Source organism: Galleria mellonella, unplaced genomic scaffold (genome assembly GCF_026898425.1).
Source record: "Galleria mellonella isolate WM207_F2 unplaced genomic scaffold, CSIRO_AGI_GalMel_v1 utg232, whole genome shotgun sequence".
NCBI lineage: Eukaryota > Metazoa > Arthropoda > Insecta > Lepidoptera > Pyralidae > Galleria > Galleria mellonella.
This window is the reverse complement of record NW_026442046.1, coordinates 255,897-275,630: the sequence shown is the minus strand read 5'-3', so window position 1 is coordinate 275,630 and position 19,734 is coordinate 255,897. Positions and strand designations below refer to the sequence as shown.

At 35.3% G+C, this 19,734-nt stretch overlaps 2 protein-coding genes across 4 annotated transcripts in view; both read left to right on the top strand.

The window, feature by feature from the left end:
* Window positions 1-19,734, top strand: part of LOC113523456 (RNA-binding protein Musashi homolog 2) — a 185,540-nt gene that overhangs the window by 125,358 nt on the left and 40,448 nt on the right. The gene's annotated exons all lie outside the window — the stretch shown is intronic.
* Window positions 12,230-15,539, top strand: LOC128200673 (uncharacterized). The gene has a single exon (XM_052894813.1). The coding sequence runs from the start codon at window positions 12,517-12,519 to the stop codon at window positions 15,532-15,534; it is 3,018 nt and encodes a 1,005-aa protein (XP_052750773.1). The 5' UTR covers window positions 12,230-12,516; the 3' UTR covers window positions 15,535-15,539.

The following is a 19,734-nucleotide window of genomic DNA, read 5'->3' as shown; positions in this document are numbered from 1 at the left end:
TGAAGGGTTGGATATGACGTGAATTTACTGGGTACAGAGGAATAACACCTGAGTCCTCAGGAATGGCAACGCATGGGGGAGTATCATGGGCGAAACAGTATACTCTGTTATGTGCACGGTACTGCTCATGTCTATAGGCGACGGTTACCACTTTCCATCAGGTGGGCCGTCAGCTTGTTTGCCATTCTAAGTTGTATAAAAAAAAAACATTACATCCATCCTTAGGAATCCATGTAATATTTTTTTTTTTATATTCAGATCATAGTGACGTTCCTTTAACAAAAGTCATAGACGTTCCATCTCTAATAACAACATTCTTAAAGCGGCAAAGGAACTCGCAACAAAATGCCACCGCCAACAATACACAATCCGTGATAATCTGACGACTGGCGTCACATAGTCTGCCTCTATCGATTCACTAAGATATCCGAATTTTCCTTTTACCACTAACGTTGTATTGTCCACCTTATTGTTATAAGAATAAGAGATACACACTTTCTTCTAGATATGGGGGTGTAATGCATGGTCTATTTAATTTGGGTATTGGCTTTGTTAGAGATTTCTCGGTTGGACACAAAGGAATGTAAGTAAAGTAATTATGGCGTTTGATATTGTAGAGAAATGCGCCATTTGTATGTAGTTTTTTGCTACCAACACACTGATAATAAGTTTACTCAACATTGTGTTGGTCAGTATTTTTATTATGGCAAACCATAGACTACATAAATACTCACAGAGCATTGGGTATCAAAAACGAGTCAAAATTTAGTCAGCTAATTTAACGTTTAGTTTAATAATATCTATCACATTTTTTTTTTAAATCGAAACAAATATCAGGGGGGAGAAGGGATTGTTAGAAATAGGGATTAGTAGCCCCATTACTAGCAATATACCCTGTCAGGTCGACCTCCACGTGGTTCCCCCTGGAAACCATCGTGACTTATTCTAGTTGAATTTGTCAGAATGGGCTGACTGACCTGCTTTCGTCCTCATTAGTTATCTATCACTGGTGCCCCGCCGGTGTATACCGATAGCGCGGGCGGGGTTACCATACAATTATCATCCATTAAAAAAAATATCCCCCTCATCATTTCAGCCATTATATGGTCGAGGGATAGACAGCAGCGTCGCTCTTAAAACATCACCAAAGTCTAACTGCGGATGCCAATCCAGCAGAAAGCTTATGTCCAGCAGTGGACAATTAACGATTGAAATAATAATAAAAATATTAACTTGAGCTCGCGTCACAGCCGCTTATGACTAAGGATTACGAATTGATTCCGAAACTAGTCGAACTTTCTCGATCTAATTATATGTAAGTTAAACCGGTAGATATTAGATTAAAATATGTACACAAACAAAGTGCTAACTATGAATGTATCTATGTATGGTATTTATATGTTTATTTGCCTTATGTTTTATTAACACGAGCATTTTTTATCAGATATACTTATTGCGTCAAATGACTACCACCTTTTTCTTTTTCCTCCCTCCAAATAAAGGTTGGCTGGAAGAAATTGTTTCAGCGATAAGAACGCCTTTTATATTTCATATGTGTAATATATATACTTTTTTGTATTATTTTTATTTATTTATATATTCATTAGTACATATATGTGTACATGGCGGATTTAATGCTAAAAGCATTCTCTCCCAGTCAACCATAGGGAAGTGTCAGAATACTCGAATGCGGTACTAGTAATTATTGATATACATACATACTAAAATTACATATATAAACGAATAAATATATATGAATAACAAATATACTTACACATATATGACATATACTATATTATACACGAAATTGAGAATAATATAAAGCACTTACTGCTCGGATAAAGATAAAAAGTGATCGTGAACGCTTTTTTTGAAAGACGGTTTAGTCGGTAGTCTCTTAATGGCATCAGGAAGCGCGCTCCAGATGACTTCCACGTGGTTCCACAGAAAACCATCGTGCTGAATACCAGATGAATTCACCACGATTAGCTAACTGATCTGTCTTTTCTTTCTCTACTATCACCACTCACTAATGCCCTATTTACCATTCCATCATCATTTGTTAAATAAAAAACCGCGTTATTATATTATTTATATGACAAAATAACCGGAACAATACTAAGTGAATGAAAATGAAACGAATCCGTCCGCTGTATAATAATTCAATACATAATATGCGCATAAATATGTACAAAACAATCGGCCAATAATATTTTACAAACAGAATTCATTGTCCAGTCTGTAACACAAATGAATTTCACGATCGTGCATAATGAGATATGATTCACGATTATCTTCTGTTCAATTGATCATCGGGAATGTGTTTAGTCGATTATCGATGCCATTAATCGGTTATGAAAATGTTCACGTGTCCATTTGTGTTGCGGTTGGCAACACTGATAATGAATGTTTCAAATGATAAGTTAATTTAGATACTAAGGAAGAGCAATCGTGAAAAAAATCTTTGTATGCATTCTATGCAACCAATTTATGAAATTTAAATAATATTACGCTATAAAGTATCTAGGTCTGTTGTGATGCTTATCTATATCGATGTATTTGATATAAATAGTTGTACAACACTGCGAATATTAACTTTTTTATTATGTTGTTACTTCTACGTGGTAACATAGATTACTTTTCTAGTTACATCAATAAAAGGTAAAGCTGATTTTTCAATGACGTATGAATTATAAAAAATTGTTACAAAAATAATTTAAGTAAATAAAAATGTCCCTGTCAATTGTTCAATACTCATATCGCAGACTCTGCTAAGATCGCTTGAAAGAGTCAGTTAGCGATAAGGCCGTTCATTGTTGCCTTTTTATTTTGCTTTTATGTAATTAAGTTTATGTAATTATTTAAAAAAAAATCCGCGCTATATACTTTATATTATTCTCAATTTCGTGTATAATATACTATATGTCATATATGTGTAAGTATATTTGTTATTCATATATATTTATTCGTTTATATATGTAATTTTAGTATGTATGTATATCAATAATTACTAGTACCGCATTCGAGTATTCTGACACTTGCCTACGGTTGACTGGGAGAGGATGCTTTTAGCATTAAGTCCGCCATGTACACATATTTGTACTAATGAATAAATAAATAAATGAAAATAAGTCAATCTGACTACTGCAAGCAATAGGACTGTTAACCTTCATTACTAACAATCCTGAACCCCTCCCTACACCCTGAATAAATATACTAGGCAGCAATGATACTCAATGATTTTTCTTGTATACGACAATAGAGCTGATTAGGGGGGAAAGGGATGGTTAGTAATGGGGTTATAATAGTCCCAATGCCTCGCCAGCATATACCAATGACGCGGGCGGGGTTTTTTTTTATGGGTGAAAATGGTATGGTAACCCTGCCTGCGCTAACGGGATACGCTGGCGGAGCACCAGTGAAGGGTGATAGATGAGAATGAAAACAGGCCAGTTAGTCCATCATGATGAATTCATTAGGAATTAACTATGATAGTTTCCAGGGGGAACCGCGAGGAGGTCGACCTGGTTGGGTATATTGCTAGCAATGGGATTCTCAGTCTCCATTACTAACAATCCCTTTTCCCCCTCGCAGGCGGAGTTACCATTCCATTATCACCTATTAAGAAAGCAAGTGGCGATTCAGAGGCGTCACTTCTTTAAAATCATCTCTTAACGTATGCTACCAATAGATACCAACACCCTCGTCGCAACACCCTTATTCTCGAAATGTCAAAGTACCCACAAGCATTTAATTTGCTTTCGGCCGCTGAAAGATTGTATTAATTTACCAAATCCTGTACAACACCCTTCCAACTAAGGTTAATTGGTTTGCTGACCTGGAGCCGGGGTCAGCCGCGCCGGAGCCTTCCAATCAAGGGATGCGCTCGTGTTACACCAGTAACAGGAGTTCGCTTCTGATTAGATTTGCTCTTTGAGGCGGGACAAAAGAATCCAAATAGTTAATTTATTAAACACTAGCTATCCGGCCCGTCGTCGCTCGGTTAAATAGAGTTTTCGAAAAAAAATATAGTTTATATTACTGATAATGTAACTTTCGATAGATGAAGGAATTTTTCAAAATCGTTTGAACACTTTTTGAGTTTAGGTACTCGTATCAAACAAATATTCAAATATTTTCTCTTTGTAATATATTAGTGATAGGTTTTTTTTTATACAACTTAGAATGGCAAACAAGCTGACGGCCCACCTGATGGAAAGTGGCAACCGTCGCCTATAAACATGAGCAGTACCATGCACATAACAGAGTATACTGTTTCGCCCATGATACCCCCCATGCGGTGCCATTCCTGAGAAATCAGGTGTTATTCCTCTGTACCCTGTAAATTCACTGCCATATCGCACCCAGGTGGACCATCAGCTTGTTTGTCATTCTAAGTTGTATAAAAAGATAAAATGAAAAAGACACATTGCAATGTAAAACAATATTTATTTAATATTATTGTAAACTTATTTTGTACTCAATCAAATATGTAAACAGAGCCAAACATTATTGTAATTGGATTATAGTACAGACAGCAACTGATTGTTCAATAACAGTGTTGATATTGACAAGTAAAATTGTGACATAACGTGTAGGAAATAGAGTGTAAAATATCTAATCTCGTTGAAAATAACGTAAACAAAACTTTATGTACTGAGCCGTAAAAAAGTAATTACTACGTTATTTAAGAGTTGGCACTGCCCTTTTATTGACGAAACAGGAAAATGAATCTATGCAACAATTTTGAAATATCAACGCAATAAAATAAATGAATATTTCTTTACATATTTTATAACTGTTTATGATATTATTTTTGCGTCATTGTAAAAAAAAACGTAAAAGGAAAAAAAGATGCTTGAGGCATTCGAAATGTGGACATGGAGAGAATGGAAAGGATAAGCTGGACAGAAAAACTAACGAATAAGGAAGTCCTGAAAAGAGTGAACGAGAAAGTAGCATTAATTAAAATAATAGAGAATAGAAGGGGCAAAATGCTGGGCCACCTTATACGACATGACGATTTTTTTAAAAGCATAGTAGAAGGAAAAATAGAGGGCAAAAGAGGGAGAGGAAGACCGAGGAATAACTACATGGGACAGATAAAAGAAACACTAGGTGTCATGTCGTATAGGGAGGTCAAGGATATGGCCCGGGATAGAGCTGGCTGGTGGAAGATGCATGATTTAGTTGCACCGACAAGAGGAAACACTTAAATGAAAAGAAGCAAAGATGATATTCTTCAGTCCAATAATGTAAATTTAAAAAAAAAAAACAAATTCTTTGAAATGATTATTATTTTTGTCAAATTATACAACAGAAATTACACAAATGCTTTAAAAAAAAACTAAATTAAAACCGTGCGTCCATTTTTTATATTATTATTTTTATTATCATACAGATTTTTTGTAAACGAATTTTCACAGATAGACTTCACTCAGGAAATAACGTCAATCACTTCGATTCGACGATCGAACAACACAGAACACTCATAACTTAGCCAATTCGGAAAACTACGTTCACTAAATTGACTCGACCAAGAATCGGAAACGGGGACATCGACCATGGAGGTCGTCAAATATACATTCGACAGTGTAATATCATACTTAGCACACTATTAAACTGTGATGTCGATATAACAATAATAGTGTGCCGGGTGCGGGATCACGCGCGCCCGTAAACATCACCGCTACGTGTCTAACGCGTGACAGTGTAAAATTATTGTTTCTATTACCGTGTTCGAAGGTGGGAGAACTATTACGCGGTAGACACGGGCGCAGACTATGTACTCTAGTTATCTATTAGATGAAACCTAAGAACAAGGAATTACATAGAACGAGTGATATTATTGTCAATTCATAGCAGGCTAGTGTATAGAAAATGTTATACGGCCGTATAACCCTACCAAATTCAGATACAACCTGCTTGCATACTGTCTACATAAACTGTGTCCAATATATAATCTAGTAATGTAACATTTGTCATTGACAAATAATTGACATATCAAACATTTTCCATACACTAGCCTGCTATGAATTGAGAAGAACAGCAACTGATGGTGTATCTTTCGTCCTCTATTTACTAATTATATTTGCATAAGAAGAAAGGAGGCAACCATATGATTTACAGTTTTTATTTTATTTCATTCCTACTATGTAATTCCTTGTTCTTAGATATAAGCCTTTTATAAACATTACAGGCGATTTAAAATTAGAACCAACATTTTGTACCACAGATTATACAAGGGATTGATTAGGTTGCCAGGTGGCAAAAATTAATGACACGTACACAGCCTTGCGGTCATTTCTGTGATTAATGGCCACCGGTGCCCGTTACACGGATTAGAATATTTTTCTCATCATCCGCACGTGTGGAACTACGTGGAATAAATTGATTGGTTTTATCCGGGGCAATTTGGGTGCGGGCTACTTGTGTCGGAGAGTATTTTGAATATTTCATGTTTGTACACGCCCTCTATCTTACGTTCGTGTAACTAAATGCGTCATAATGAGAAGTAGGTTACACAGAAAAAAAAAAAAACAATCACTGTTGTTGTTTTAAAATTCGTCTAAAATGTGCAGGCAAAGAGCATAGCCCGTACAGCCTTGTCATAAGTCAACACTGCCACAAATAATGTAATGCTATACTGCCACTGCTAAAAAAGAACAATTTTCAAAAAATTATAGACAGTAAGGACAATTCTGTGACGTCATTTCCTTAACCTTTTAACCTAATATAATTTGCTAGTTTCACAAAAGTACTATTTTTTGGGGATAGTATTATTTTTGGGAAGAAGCGAAAAAAGTTTGTTTGAATCGAAGCATTTGGCGTTCCATTGTTTCTGCCTACCCTAATGGGAGACAGGCGTGACAGATATGTATGTATGTATGTATGTATTTATTTGTTTTTGTTAGTTTGTTGCCGACATTTATAAATAATTTGGAAAATTCCTTTTTTGACTTAAATCTATTAGAGATTCAGTTCATATTAAAATTTCGTTGTGATGTCGAATTTTTATTTTAATTCTAGACATAAATTCAAAGAAATAGCGCCTCCGAAGCTACTCCTGACTCTGTGCAAATAGCTCCCAAGAATGTAATATTTATAGATTGTATTACACAATATCTCTCCATTCATCCCGTGGTCAGGTTTCACGTGCCAACGGAATCCCTTTATGAATTAATTACAATGATTAATAACCGGTTTGCGGCAGTCTAAACCGGTTATGACGAGTTTTGTGACAGGATAAGTTATGGGCGCGCGAACTATTCAGTTTAAGACAAATGTTATACGCATTAGACGATCATGCAAGGGATTTAAAAAGTCCACAAGCTTAGATTAAGAAAATTAATCTAAATATATTAAAAATTTATTTACTTTTTTATTGCAAGCATTAAAAAAAAACTTAAAAAAAACATACGAATTACCTGCAATAAATCCCGCCAGTGTATTCCGATGACGCGGGTGGAGTTGCCATTCCATTATCATCCAATAAAAAAAAAAACCTGCAATAAATAGGTTCAAAAGACGATGCTACGGCTAAGGAAATTTTTTCCAGATAACCTTTGCATAGAGTAGAAAATAAAGATGGCGGTAGCTATTTGGCGGGAGATTTTACGCAACAAAAAAAACTGTCAAGTTATGTGAAAAAAGTGAGCGCTGTTAAGCTTCGAAGAATTATAAAATAAAAATGTCAAGTTCAATTAAATCAAAGGTTAATTTATTGACACTGAAGGAGGTGATGACCAGGTCTTAATTATAAATCATTTTTGAGATACTCAGCGTGCGTACACTTACCCGCTGCGTACACTTGCCCAACGTGACTCTATTGGGGGTAAGGGATTGTTAGTAATGGAGACTGAGAATCCCATTGCTAGCAATATACCCAACCAGGTCGACCTGCTCGCGGTTCACCCTGGAAACTATCATGGTTAATTCCTGATGAATTCATCATGACGGGCTAACTGGCCTGTTTTCATTCTCATCTATCACCCTTCACTGGTGCTCCGCCAGCGTATCCCGTTAGCGCAGGCGGGGTTACCATAACATTTTCGTCCATCAAAAAAAAAAGTGACTCTATTGAGTTTTTTTAAAGTCTACAAGTCAATCCAATCGTAATCAAAATAGTTTGTCATAAATTTTTTTCATATACATGTTTTTTTTTGATGGGTGAAAACAAAGAAATACAAGATTGTTTTCTATGGTTGTGGAGAACTGTCATCCGCAACAGACTACAACGGGGGGGAAAGGGATTGTTAGCAATGGAGTTTGACAGCCCCATTGCTAGCAATATGCCCTATCAGGTCAACCTCCACGTGGTCCCTCCTGGAAACCATCGTGAACAATTCTCGTTGAATTCGTCACGATGGGCTAACTGGCCTGCTTCATCCTCATCTATCATCCTTCACTGGTGCCCCGCCGGTGTATACCGATAGCGCGGGTGGGGTTACCATTCCATTATCACTTATAAAAAAAAAACAGACTACAACGTATAGACTGTCGACTTTATCCTCTAACCTTATATTATATAGATACAGTGTCTCCATACAAATGCTTCGCGAAAAGTGGGCCAACTTTTCCATACAATTTTGCGTGATAAATAGTTACTAGTGATTCCTTTATAACTTCTATATTTATTTTGTCTTATAATTCCTACATCTTTTTAATGCGTTAACACTCATTTTATTTATTAAACAATTAAATATAGATACGTCAAGATACATTGTGTGCGTAAGTATATAGAACACTGATACAAAAACGATTCGGATAATTGGACAATTGGCTGACAAAAGGTTGACCCCCTTTTGAGGCTCGATGCTCTATCTATATAATGTAAGCCTCTGCCGCATATCGCAGAGTATTGCATAAAACTAACATAAATCAGCGTATTAAAACAATGTCAATGAAGGCCTCATGAAATGTCTTTTACAAAAAAACAAGAAAAATATCTTGAGGGAAAATCAATCCCCTACAGGCTACGAGATAAAAGGCAAATATGCATAATTTCAGAGGCAATAACAGTAAATTCGGGTCGAGATGTTCTCTGATTGTGTTTCAAACGAAAATAGTACCACCCTAACACCTTGCCACCCGGGGTTGAATCAATAAAAGAGTTGTGCTATCGAAGCGCGCTATCTAACGGCGGGTAGGTGTACTAACTGGCGCTCAACTTGGAAACGAACCTTTTCGTTTGCTTTTTATGGTGCAGAGATGGCGCTGTACTAATTGAGCAACAGTTTTTTAAAGAAAAATAATTTTGGATAAATTGTTTGTAGATTTTAGTGTTACACTGGGCTTAATGCTTGTTTATCACCCTTTGCCATCATTGTCATCATCATTAGACCAGCTGTTAACAGTCCACTGTTGAACATAGGCCTCCTTCATCTAAGCCTACCCCATAGATTGCCACAAGGAATGGCCCTGAGCTACCAGCAATATATTTGAGGTCGCGCTCCATCTAAAGGGCGGTCGTCCTACAAAACGTTTGCTTATACGGGATCAACACTCAAGAACCTTTCGTGTCGAGCCCATTTCTACTTCAGCTTGCTATCATTTGTAATATAAAAGAAAGTTCTTGGTCAGTCGATTTTTATCATATTTTTTTCTAATAGAAAGAATTTAATAATAATAGTGTATCCATTTATTTATAATTATACTGCATATATGATAATTTATCAAAATTAAAATGTTTACGAAAGTAGAATTAACTCAATAGGTTTCCCGCCAAAAATAATAAACCATTGTTTTCTTTATAAGGACAAAGGCAAAGGAGCAATACCTATACAGCCGTGTCAGACGATGTATATGTTTTAAAATAAAATATTTATCTAATTTATTTTGTTATTTACAATACTGATGGATCGCACTTTATTAATTTAGCTACGTAACATCGCAGTATTCGATGGCAAACAATATTAAACGAAGAACATTTCTCAGTGGAATTCAGTGGAGCGTATTCAATTGAATTTTCAATAACATTGTTCATTCATAATAATCTATATAGATTTATATCTTAGACTAGCTTTTACTCGTGACTTCGCCCCGGATATATATTTATTAACCGGAATAAAAGACGCCTATATCATTTTCCATCTCATATAGTATAGATACCAAATTTCACGATAATTTGTTATGCCATTAAAGCCCTAAAAAATAACAAACTTACATTCACATTTATAATATTAGATCCAAATTTAAATTTTAACTTAACATACAATTAATAAGTAATACCATAAAAAAAATTCAAGATGATATTTTATACGGAAACATCAGTGTAAATGTGGCAACACTGTCACCTGTACTACAAAGATTTCGGAATCCACCCTTCCTCCAATTGTCAAATGTTCTACATTATGCTCTGTAGATTCTTCTCTAATTTTGCGTATAATCTATGCTTAGATTATAATCTACGTACATACAATAATATTGTTACTGAATGACATTTATACATTGGAGACATTTAAGAAAAAAAAATATGAATCTTAGATAAAGCAGTACACTAGTCAAAACAGTATTTTTTAATAATTTTCTCCGTCTATCATCATGTTTATTTCGGCATTAGATAGATAGATAGATAGATAGTTTATTTGCATTACTTACAGCACACAAATTAGAACATATATATACAAAAAAAACGAGATAACATAAATGATAAATAAAAAAAAAAAACATTACGTAAAAGTTATTGAACCAAATTAAATGCGAGTTTCACAGTTCCCGGCGATCTAACTTAAAATCTGGTGTGTGTTTTTATCTTGTTACGCCATCTAGAAGTGGCCTTCATTGATTTTCCTACTTTTAAAATCCAAGCGTACAGAGTAGCGGGCAAAGATCTATTTTTTTTTTTATTAATAAAATTGTTCTTAAATTGTTTCAGGTAAATGTGTGAACTGTACGCTATCACGCACCCTATCGCAAATCTCAAAAATTATTAATGCAAGTCAAGTAAGTTTGTAATATCTTATATATAAAATTCTCGTGTCACGGTGTTTGTTATCAAACTCCTCCGAAACGGCTTTACCGATTTCATGAAATTTTGTGTGCATATCGGATAGGTCTGAGAATCGGCCAACATCTATTTTTCATACCCCTCAATGATAAGGGTGACCCTCGCCAAAAAAATTTTTTTTTTATTTTTTTAACAAATTTTTCAATTTTTATTTTATTATGATTTAGCATTGAAAAATACACACAACTTTAAATTTTCGTCGTTTTACAATCAACCCCTGTCTTTTAATCGCGATATTTATATTTCGCAATAAGTGGTAAAACAACGTTTACGGGGTCAGCTAGTATTTCTATAAATATGTATAGATGTGATACACTTTGCCCCGAAAATTGAGAACACGATTGCCATGCGTAAAAATTAATTATTAAAAAAATATATATAACCAATGTAATTGGAGATGATATGAGGATTCGGACTAAGCCCATACATCCACTGTGTCCACGCATTTAATAGTTTTGTTGTAATACACGAATTGCGTGTGTATTACAACAAAACTTTTACGTGTGTGCGTGTCGTTAAAGGCGACTAAGGCAGAACGAGGAATGGACAGCAGCGTCCCTTTTAAAACATCTCCAAAGCCTAACTGCGAGTGCCTATCCGCCTGCCAAGCCTGGCAACTACTAGCAAAACCCCCCAAGGGGAGGCTTATGTTCAGCAGTGGACAGTTAAAGTGCACTATTATACCTACTTGTACAACAATTAGTCCATTACCTTAAGGTTGTCTTGTAAAGATCGCTCTCAGCAATACGACCGCCTCACTGTACTTATACAATTGTATCGTTGTGTTTGTAAATTGTCTTGCTTATTTCCTATATTGTATAATGCAAATAAAATATACTCATTGATTCATTCATTAAAGGCTGATATGGTGAAGCATAGATTAAATAAATAAATAGTATTTCCATATAAACGCTTCGCCAAAACAGGTCAACTTTTTTAATCGTGTGTGCGTGAATAGGGTTACCATAACGTACATTTATTACTCAGTATATGGTAGAAATTATACTGTAAGATTAAATTAAAAAATAAAAACATATTTAAAACAACAAAATATATAGTGCATAACCATTCATAATGATGCTTTACATCATTGAATAATTGTTGTTAACGTAATTTACTTATAATGTCAACAATAGAAACAAACACTGGTTAACTTCATGCCATTCTATTACTATTGTCTCGTCGTAGGTTTAAAAGCAACAATGTTATGAAATTGAAGTTAGTTGAAAATATATCCATTTCAGTAAAGACGTGTGTTTTCTTGCACCTTAAATTGATATTGAAAAGTGAACCTTAACACCTTAACATATGGCCGTAATCGAGCCGGATTATTAGTTTATTACCGCTTCATCGACCCGTTTCGCGAGAACAATAGAACCGCATCGAACAAAAATAGTACATCGCCGAGTGGTATTCTTATAAAGATTTACAAATTTAATGATCTTTATTCACTAAGCAATTAGTACTAAGATTGCTTAAATTAGTAATTGGAAGATTATTGAAAAAATATGGCTACGTCTTTGGAACAAATTATCAGTGTACTTGAAGATACAGGAAATCTATTTAAAAAATCGCAAATAAATCTTAAAAAATGCCCGAAATCACGATTAACAAAAGGATACATCGAGTCGCGGTTAAAGTGCATAGAAGATTATTGGAAAACTTTCAAAAAATCACATGAAGAATTATTACGCATTACGACTAAAGAACAACGCGGCATACTACCATACTTCGTGAATGAAGAATACTATGTACATGAAGATATTTATTTGTGCTTGGAAGCGGACCTTAAGGATATGTTATCTGCTTTACCAGTGTCACGATTAGCTGAAAAAAGTGTGCAGGGTACCCTGGATGTGCAAGTGAAGCTACCCAAAATCCAAATTCCCTTGTTCACAGGATGTTACGAATCGTGGCCCGCCTACCAGGATTTATTTATTTCTTTAGTACATAACAATACATCGCTTAGTAGTGTACAAAAATTACATTATTTGAAAACAAGTATTGGTGGTGAAGCAGAGAATTTATTAAAACATATACAAGTGACGGAAAATAACTACCTACAAGCTTGGAATACACTGAAAGAAAGGTATGGTAACAAACGACTAATAGTTAACTCTCTTTTAAAACGACTATTTGCACAAAAGAAAATTATGAATCAGTCAGCTAATTCAATTAAAGCATTGTTGGATACAACGTCTGAATGCATAAATAACTTACAGAATTTGAATATTTCCACCGATTCTTGGGATCCCATAATCATATTTCTGGTCGTGCAGAAGTTGGACCCAGAGTCACATAAACAATGGGAGGCGTATTCTTATAAAGAAAATTCAGATGAACTACCCTCATGGACTGACTTGAAGAAATTCTTAGAATCTCAATTCCGTACATTAGAATTAGTTACACCATTATCATGCACTAGAGAGCGAACTATTAGAGAAAGATCATACCACGTGACAACTCCAAATAAAACTTGTAACATGTGCAAGAATAACCACGCCTTATGTCATTGCAAGGAGTTTACAAAATTGTCCCCCCTGGAACGTAAGGAATTTGCCAAGAACAATAATCTTTGTTACAACTGTCTAGTACCAGGACACTCGGTGTTGAAATGCCGTACACCAGTTTCCTGTCATGTATGTCACAAGCGCCACCATTCTCTTCTACATTTACAGAAGAAACCGGACACGTCGGGTCAAATAGGTACCATACAACCGAGTGTGTCACCATCCCCATGCAATGTAGAAGAGCAAGAGGAGATAAGAGTCAATACAATGGTAGCGTCTAATTGCAATACTAGGCAGAAGATAGCACTATTAGCGACCGCAATGGTGATAGTAAGAAGTGAACGCGATCACACCACTGTCTTAAGGGCGCTAATAGATCCAGGGTCGGAATCATCGTTTATAAGTGAAAAAACAACTCAGTTACTTCAACTCACTAGAACAACAGCAAAAAGAAGTATTATCGGAATGGGATCTATGAAAACGAATGTAAACCAAGTAGTTCAGTTCAAAGTAGTTTCAAGATACAAGTCGGATTATAGCATACAAGTAGAAGCATACGTCGTGTCTCAACAACTGACTGCTAAGATACCCAAAAAATCACTTGCTGTTCATAATTGGCCACACCTAGAAGGATTACACCTAGCTGATCCAAGTTATTGTACTCCAGGCTCCATAGATCTTCTTCTTGGTGTCAAAGAATATGCTAAAATATTACAATCTGATTTAATCAAAGGTCCACCTGGCTCACCATGTGCATTAAAAACAGGTCTTGGTTGGATTTTATTTGGTGAGGTACATTCTGGTGAAAATTGTACTCAAGAATCAAACTTTATTTTTACACATCATGCAGTAGATGTAGACGAAATGCTGAAAGTCATATGGGAGGTAGATATGGATACTAAAAGAAAATTTACTAAAGAAGAGAGGCTGTGTGAAGACATCTACGAAAAAACATATAAAAGAAATGATAAAGGACGATACATAGTGAAGCTACCATTTAAGACAGAGAATCCAGTTTCACCGGACGGAAATACAAGAGAAATAGCATTGAATAGGTTTTTACAATTAGAGAAAAGATTCAACAAACAACCACAATTAAAAGAAAAATACACACAAGTGATAGAAGAATACAAAAATATGAAACATATAGAAGAAGTACCAGAAGAAGAAATACATTCAAAAAGATCAATTTACATACCACACCTTGCAGTCATTCGTGAAGGAAAGGAGACTACTAGCACGCGTGTCGTTTTTGATGCTTCATGCAAAGGTTCAAACGGCATCTCACTGAACGACGAGCTCTTATTAGGACCAGTACTACAGGGTGATCTTAGAAGTCTGTTGATGAGATGGCGAATGCATGCTGTTTGTTTCGTATCTGATATTGAAAAAATGTACCGAATGATTTTGATAGCAAAAGAAGACAAAGACTTTCAAAGAGTTTTATGGAGAGATAATCCTGATGAACCTATAAAAGACTACCGTTTGCTCACAGTAACATTTGGGACGGCGTCAGCTCCTTATCTTGCTATCAAAACTCTCGTACAGCTATCTATTGACGAAGGTGAAAACTATCCAATTGCTACCAGGATAATTCAAGAGGATTTCTACGTGGATGATGTTCTATCGGGTTGTGATAATGTTGAAAATGCTATCGCAGCTGCCAAGGAGTTAAAATATTTATTACAACAAGGTGGTTTTCAACTAAAGAAATGGTCATCTAATAATGCAGAATTCATGAGATCTATCAAACCAAGCGAAAGATCCTCTAATGTACACTTAGATCTCAATATCGATGGTACTACAAAGGCATTAGGAATCGCATGGAACTTGAGAACTGATAAATTTGAATACAATTCGAGTACACATAGCGAGTCAATGAATATCACCAAACGTAGTATTCTGTCAGATATTCAGAAACTCTATGATCCTTTAGGATGGATAGCACCATTGTTGGTAATGACAAAGATATTTATACAACGACTTTGGATGGAAAAGTACAGTTGGGATGAATAGATAAGTCAATCACTAATAGACGAATGGAGGACAATAAAACGTGATTTTAAGAACGTAAATGGCATACGTATAGACAGATGGTTACATACATTCAACAAAGAGAAAGAATCTATTGAAATACATGGTTTCAGTGACGCTTCAATGCAAGCTTATGCAGCCGTGGTATATTGTCGTGTTGTAAATTCTGATGGAACCATAACAACCACACTTGTTGCTGCACAAACTAGAGTAGCCCCATTGAAAACAATATCACTACCACGTTTAGAGCTTTGTGGTGCTGTCTTACTTTCAAGATTGCTCAAACAAGTAACACAAGCAATGAAATTATCTATGTCCCAAGTGTTTACGTGGACTGATTCCACTATTGTCATATCTTGGCTACTTGGAGAACCCAGTAAATGGAAACCCTTCGTTGCTAATAGGGTGGTAGAAATAATAGATAATACCAACAACAGACAATGGTACTATGTGAAGTCACAAGACAACCCTGCTGACATAGCGTCCAGAGGTATGTATCTTAAAGATTTGCAAAATTCGAACTTGTGGTGGAAGGGACCGAAATGGTTGTCTGAACATAAGATAGATTTTCATAAGCCAAGTTGTACACAAACAGATGAGGAAATGAAAAAGGTTATACACGTAAACTTAAATATAAATAATAAGGAAGAAGAAAAAGAAAATCATATATATACACAATTTGAAAATTATAATACATTAACAGAATTGTTAAAAGTAATAACATTTTGTAAAAGATTTCTAAAGTTTAGATTGTTGGCAGAAAATATAAACAATACTATTACAACACAAGAATTAGAGGATTCATTACGTATATGTATACAAATAAGTCAAAAAATAGATTTTGAAGATGAAATAGAAGCATTAGAAAAGAAGAAATCAGTAAAAAGAACCAGCAATCTAAAATCGTTAAATCCATACTTAGATGAACAACGTATTCTCAGGGTGGGCGGAAGGCTCAGACACGCTAATATCGATGAAGAGAGTAAACATCCAATCATATTAAATCATAAAAACAGATTTACATATTTAATTGTCGCTGATGCCCATCGTAGAACTTTACATGGAGGTATACAAGTTATGTTGACGTATTTAACTTCTAAGTACTGGATAGTAAGAGGGAAGGGTATGATTAAGGGATACATAAATAAATGTTTGATCTGTGCGAGACATAAAGTTGCTGTTAGAACCCAGATCATGGGAGATTTACCTAAAGCACGTGTGACACCCTCTCGACCATTCTTGCAGAGCGGAGTTGATTTTACTGGTCCATTTCAAATTTTGATATCGAAGGGCAGAGGTATGAAAACAAATAAAGCTTATATTGCTATATTTGTATGTATGGCTACTAAAGCCATTCATCTGGAATTGGTTGGAGATATGACGTCAGAGGCATTCATTGGTGCATTTAAACGGTTTACTGCCAGAAGAGGAAAGTGCTCCCATTTATGGAGTGATCAAGGGAGAAACTTTATAGGAGCAAATAAGGAGTTAGTAACTGCCTGGAAGGATGCTTGTTTAGAATTTAAAGGGGAAATTGCTGAATCTTTGGCGTGCGATGGTACTCAATGGCATTTCATCCCTGCTTATAGCCCAAATTTCGGAGGTTTATGGGAAGCGGGCGTGAAATCAATTAAGTACCATTTAAAAAGAATATTAACCAATCACTTGACTTTTGAGGAAATGACCACCATTCTTTGTGAAATAGAGGCGTGCCTAAATTCTAGACCGCTCTGTCCGATTGATGACTCAGGTGACATAATTCAACCCTTAACACCGGGACATTTCCTGATAGGCGAAGCACCTATTGTCATTCCCAATCCAGATTTACAGCATGTTAAAGTTAGTAACATATCCCGCTGGCAACATACACAAAAATTACTAAGAGATTTTTGGAATCGGTGGCAGAAAGAATATTTGTCTAGACTTCAACAAAGACCAAAGTGGCTTAAAAAAGAAAAGGAATTTGCTATCGGACAAATAGTTCTTATTAAAAATGACCTACTACCGCCTGGTAAATGGGCTCTAGGACGAGTGCTCGAAAAACACCCTGGAGATGATGGAATTACTAGAGTTTACAGTGTGAAAAGTGGTAACAGTGTTGTAAAAAGATCTATTAGCAAACTGTGTTATTTACCTGTGGACATTGAAACTGATTCTAAATAATGAACTTGTATGTAGTTGTTAATATTTTATAAATTAATTTATATACTACAATATTTTGTTACCTTTTATATTTGTTATATATATATATGCATGAGATATATTGTTATTTGTTTAAATTCTCGTTTAAAAAGACTTACAGTCATTTTGGTGGGCGGCATGTTAACGTAATTTACTTATAATGTCAACAATAGAAACAAACACTGGTTAACTTCATGCCATTCTATTACTATTGTCTCGTCGTAGGTTTAAAAGCAACAATGTTATGAAATTGAAGTTAGTTGAAAATATATCCATTTCAGTAAAGACGTGTGTTTTCTTGCACCTTAAATTGATATTGAAAAGTGAACCTTAACACCTTAACAATTGTATAAAACTACACAAACACACATACAGGTTTTCAGAAGCAACATGTACATATGGGGGGAAAGGGATTGTTAGTAATGGAGACTGAGAATCTCATTGCTAGCAATATACTCAACCAGGTCGACCTCCTCGCAGTTCTCCCTGGGAACTATCATGGTTAATTCCTGATGAATTCATCACGATGGGCTAACTGGCCTGTTTTCATTCTCATCTATCACCCTTCACTGGTGCTCCGCCAGCGTATCCCGTTAGCGCAGGCGGGGTTACCATACCATTGTCACCCATCAAAAAAATAACATGTACATATGTATCTTTATATTATATACGCTTTTTTTTTGTAATAATGGAACCGTAACCTGACATACGCTGACAGTATACGCTGGCGGAGCACCAGTGAGGGGTGATTAGGTAAAGATAAACAAGCAGGTCAGTTAGCCCATCGTGATAAATACACCTGGACTTCAGCACGATGGTTCCCAGGGGGGACCACGTGGAGGTAGATCTGACAGGATATATTGCTAGCAATGGAACTGGTAGCCCGTATTACTAGCAAACCCTTCTAACCCCCCCCCCCCCCCAGAAAAAGTATTGTATTGTATTGTAAAAATCTTTATTGTACATAAGTCAGATTAAATACTAGTAAATGATTTAGTATACAAGTAGTTAAAAGTAGTTACAAATTTAAATTAAAAAAATCGATCTAAACTAGCAAATTTTTAAAGCAATTACTTGCAATACTGAAATAAAAAGGTCATTTTGTTTGTATTTAAAAATTATATTAATGCTCAAAGTATATAATCTAGGTGTAATGTTACATTTACTCCAAAAATCCGTACATACATAATATCCGCATTAAAAGAAAACATTACCCATCTTTCTAGGACAATAAAAAAGATATCTCACGGACTTCACCGCCATTAGAACTCTATCCATTACGACGTAAAGACCGCCCTCTACGTCCAAAACTTGTTTAATGGCGGCGGTTGTTCACCGTTTCCCGCGCAATCTCACAGAAATCGCAACGAATCGCGCGCGAGTAATGATTGAAATGTAATTTTCGTTAATGCGAACGGTCATTTGGGAAGCATTTTATTTTATTTCAGTTACATTTCAATGATAACAAACAATAATAATGGCTGCGTGAATGAATTTTAATTTTAAGCAATTGTAATAAGTAACAATTAATTCGGATGCCTTATTTTTATTTGTTGAATTGTTACGCAATAACTTATATTCAAGTTCGGATTTTTATAAGTCAATATACATGTAATAATAATAATTAATCTGAAGATTTCTTTAATGGTATGAAAATGGAATGGTAACCCCGTCTACGCTTTCAGTATACTCTAGTGTGCCACCAGTAAGAGATGATAGATGAGGATGAAAGGTAGTTAGCTGGCCTCTACGTTATACTAAGTCTATGGCTGATCAATTGTGCTAAGAACAAGGAATTACATAGAACACAAAAAAAGAAAAAAAAAAAAAAAAAAAAAAATTACATAGAAAGAGTGACATAATTGACAATTCACAGCAGGCTAGTGTATAGACAATGTTATACGGCCGTATAACCCTACCAAATTCAGATACAACCCGCTTACATACTGTCTACATAAACTGTGTCCAATATAGAATCTAGTAATGTAACATTTGTCATTG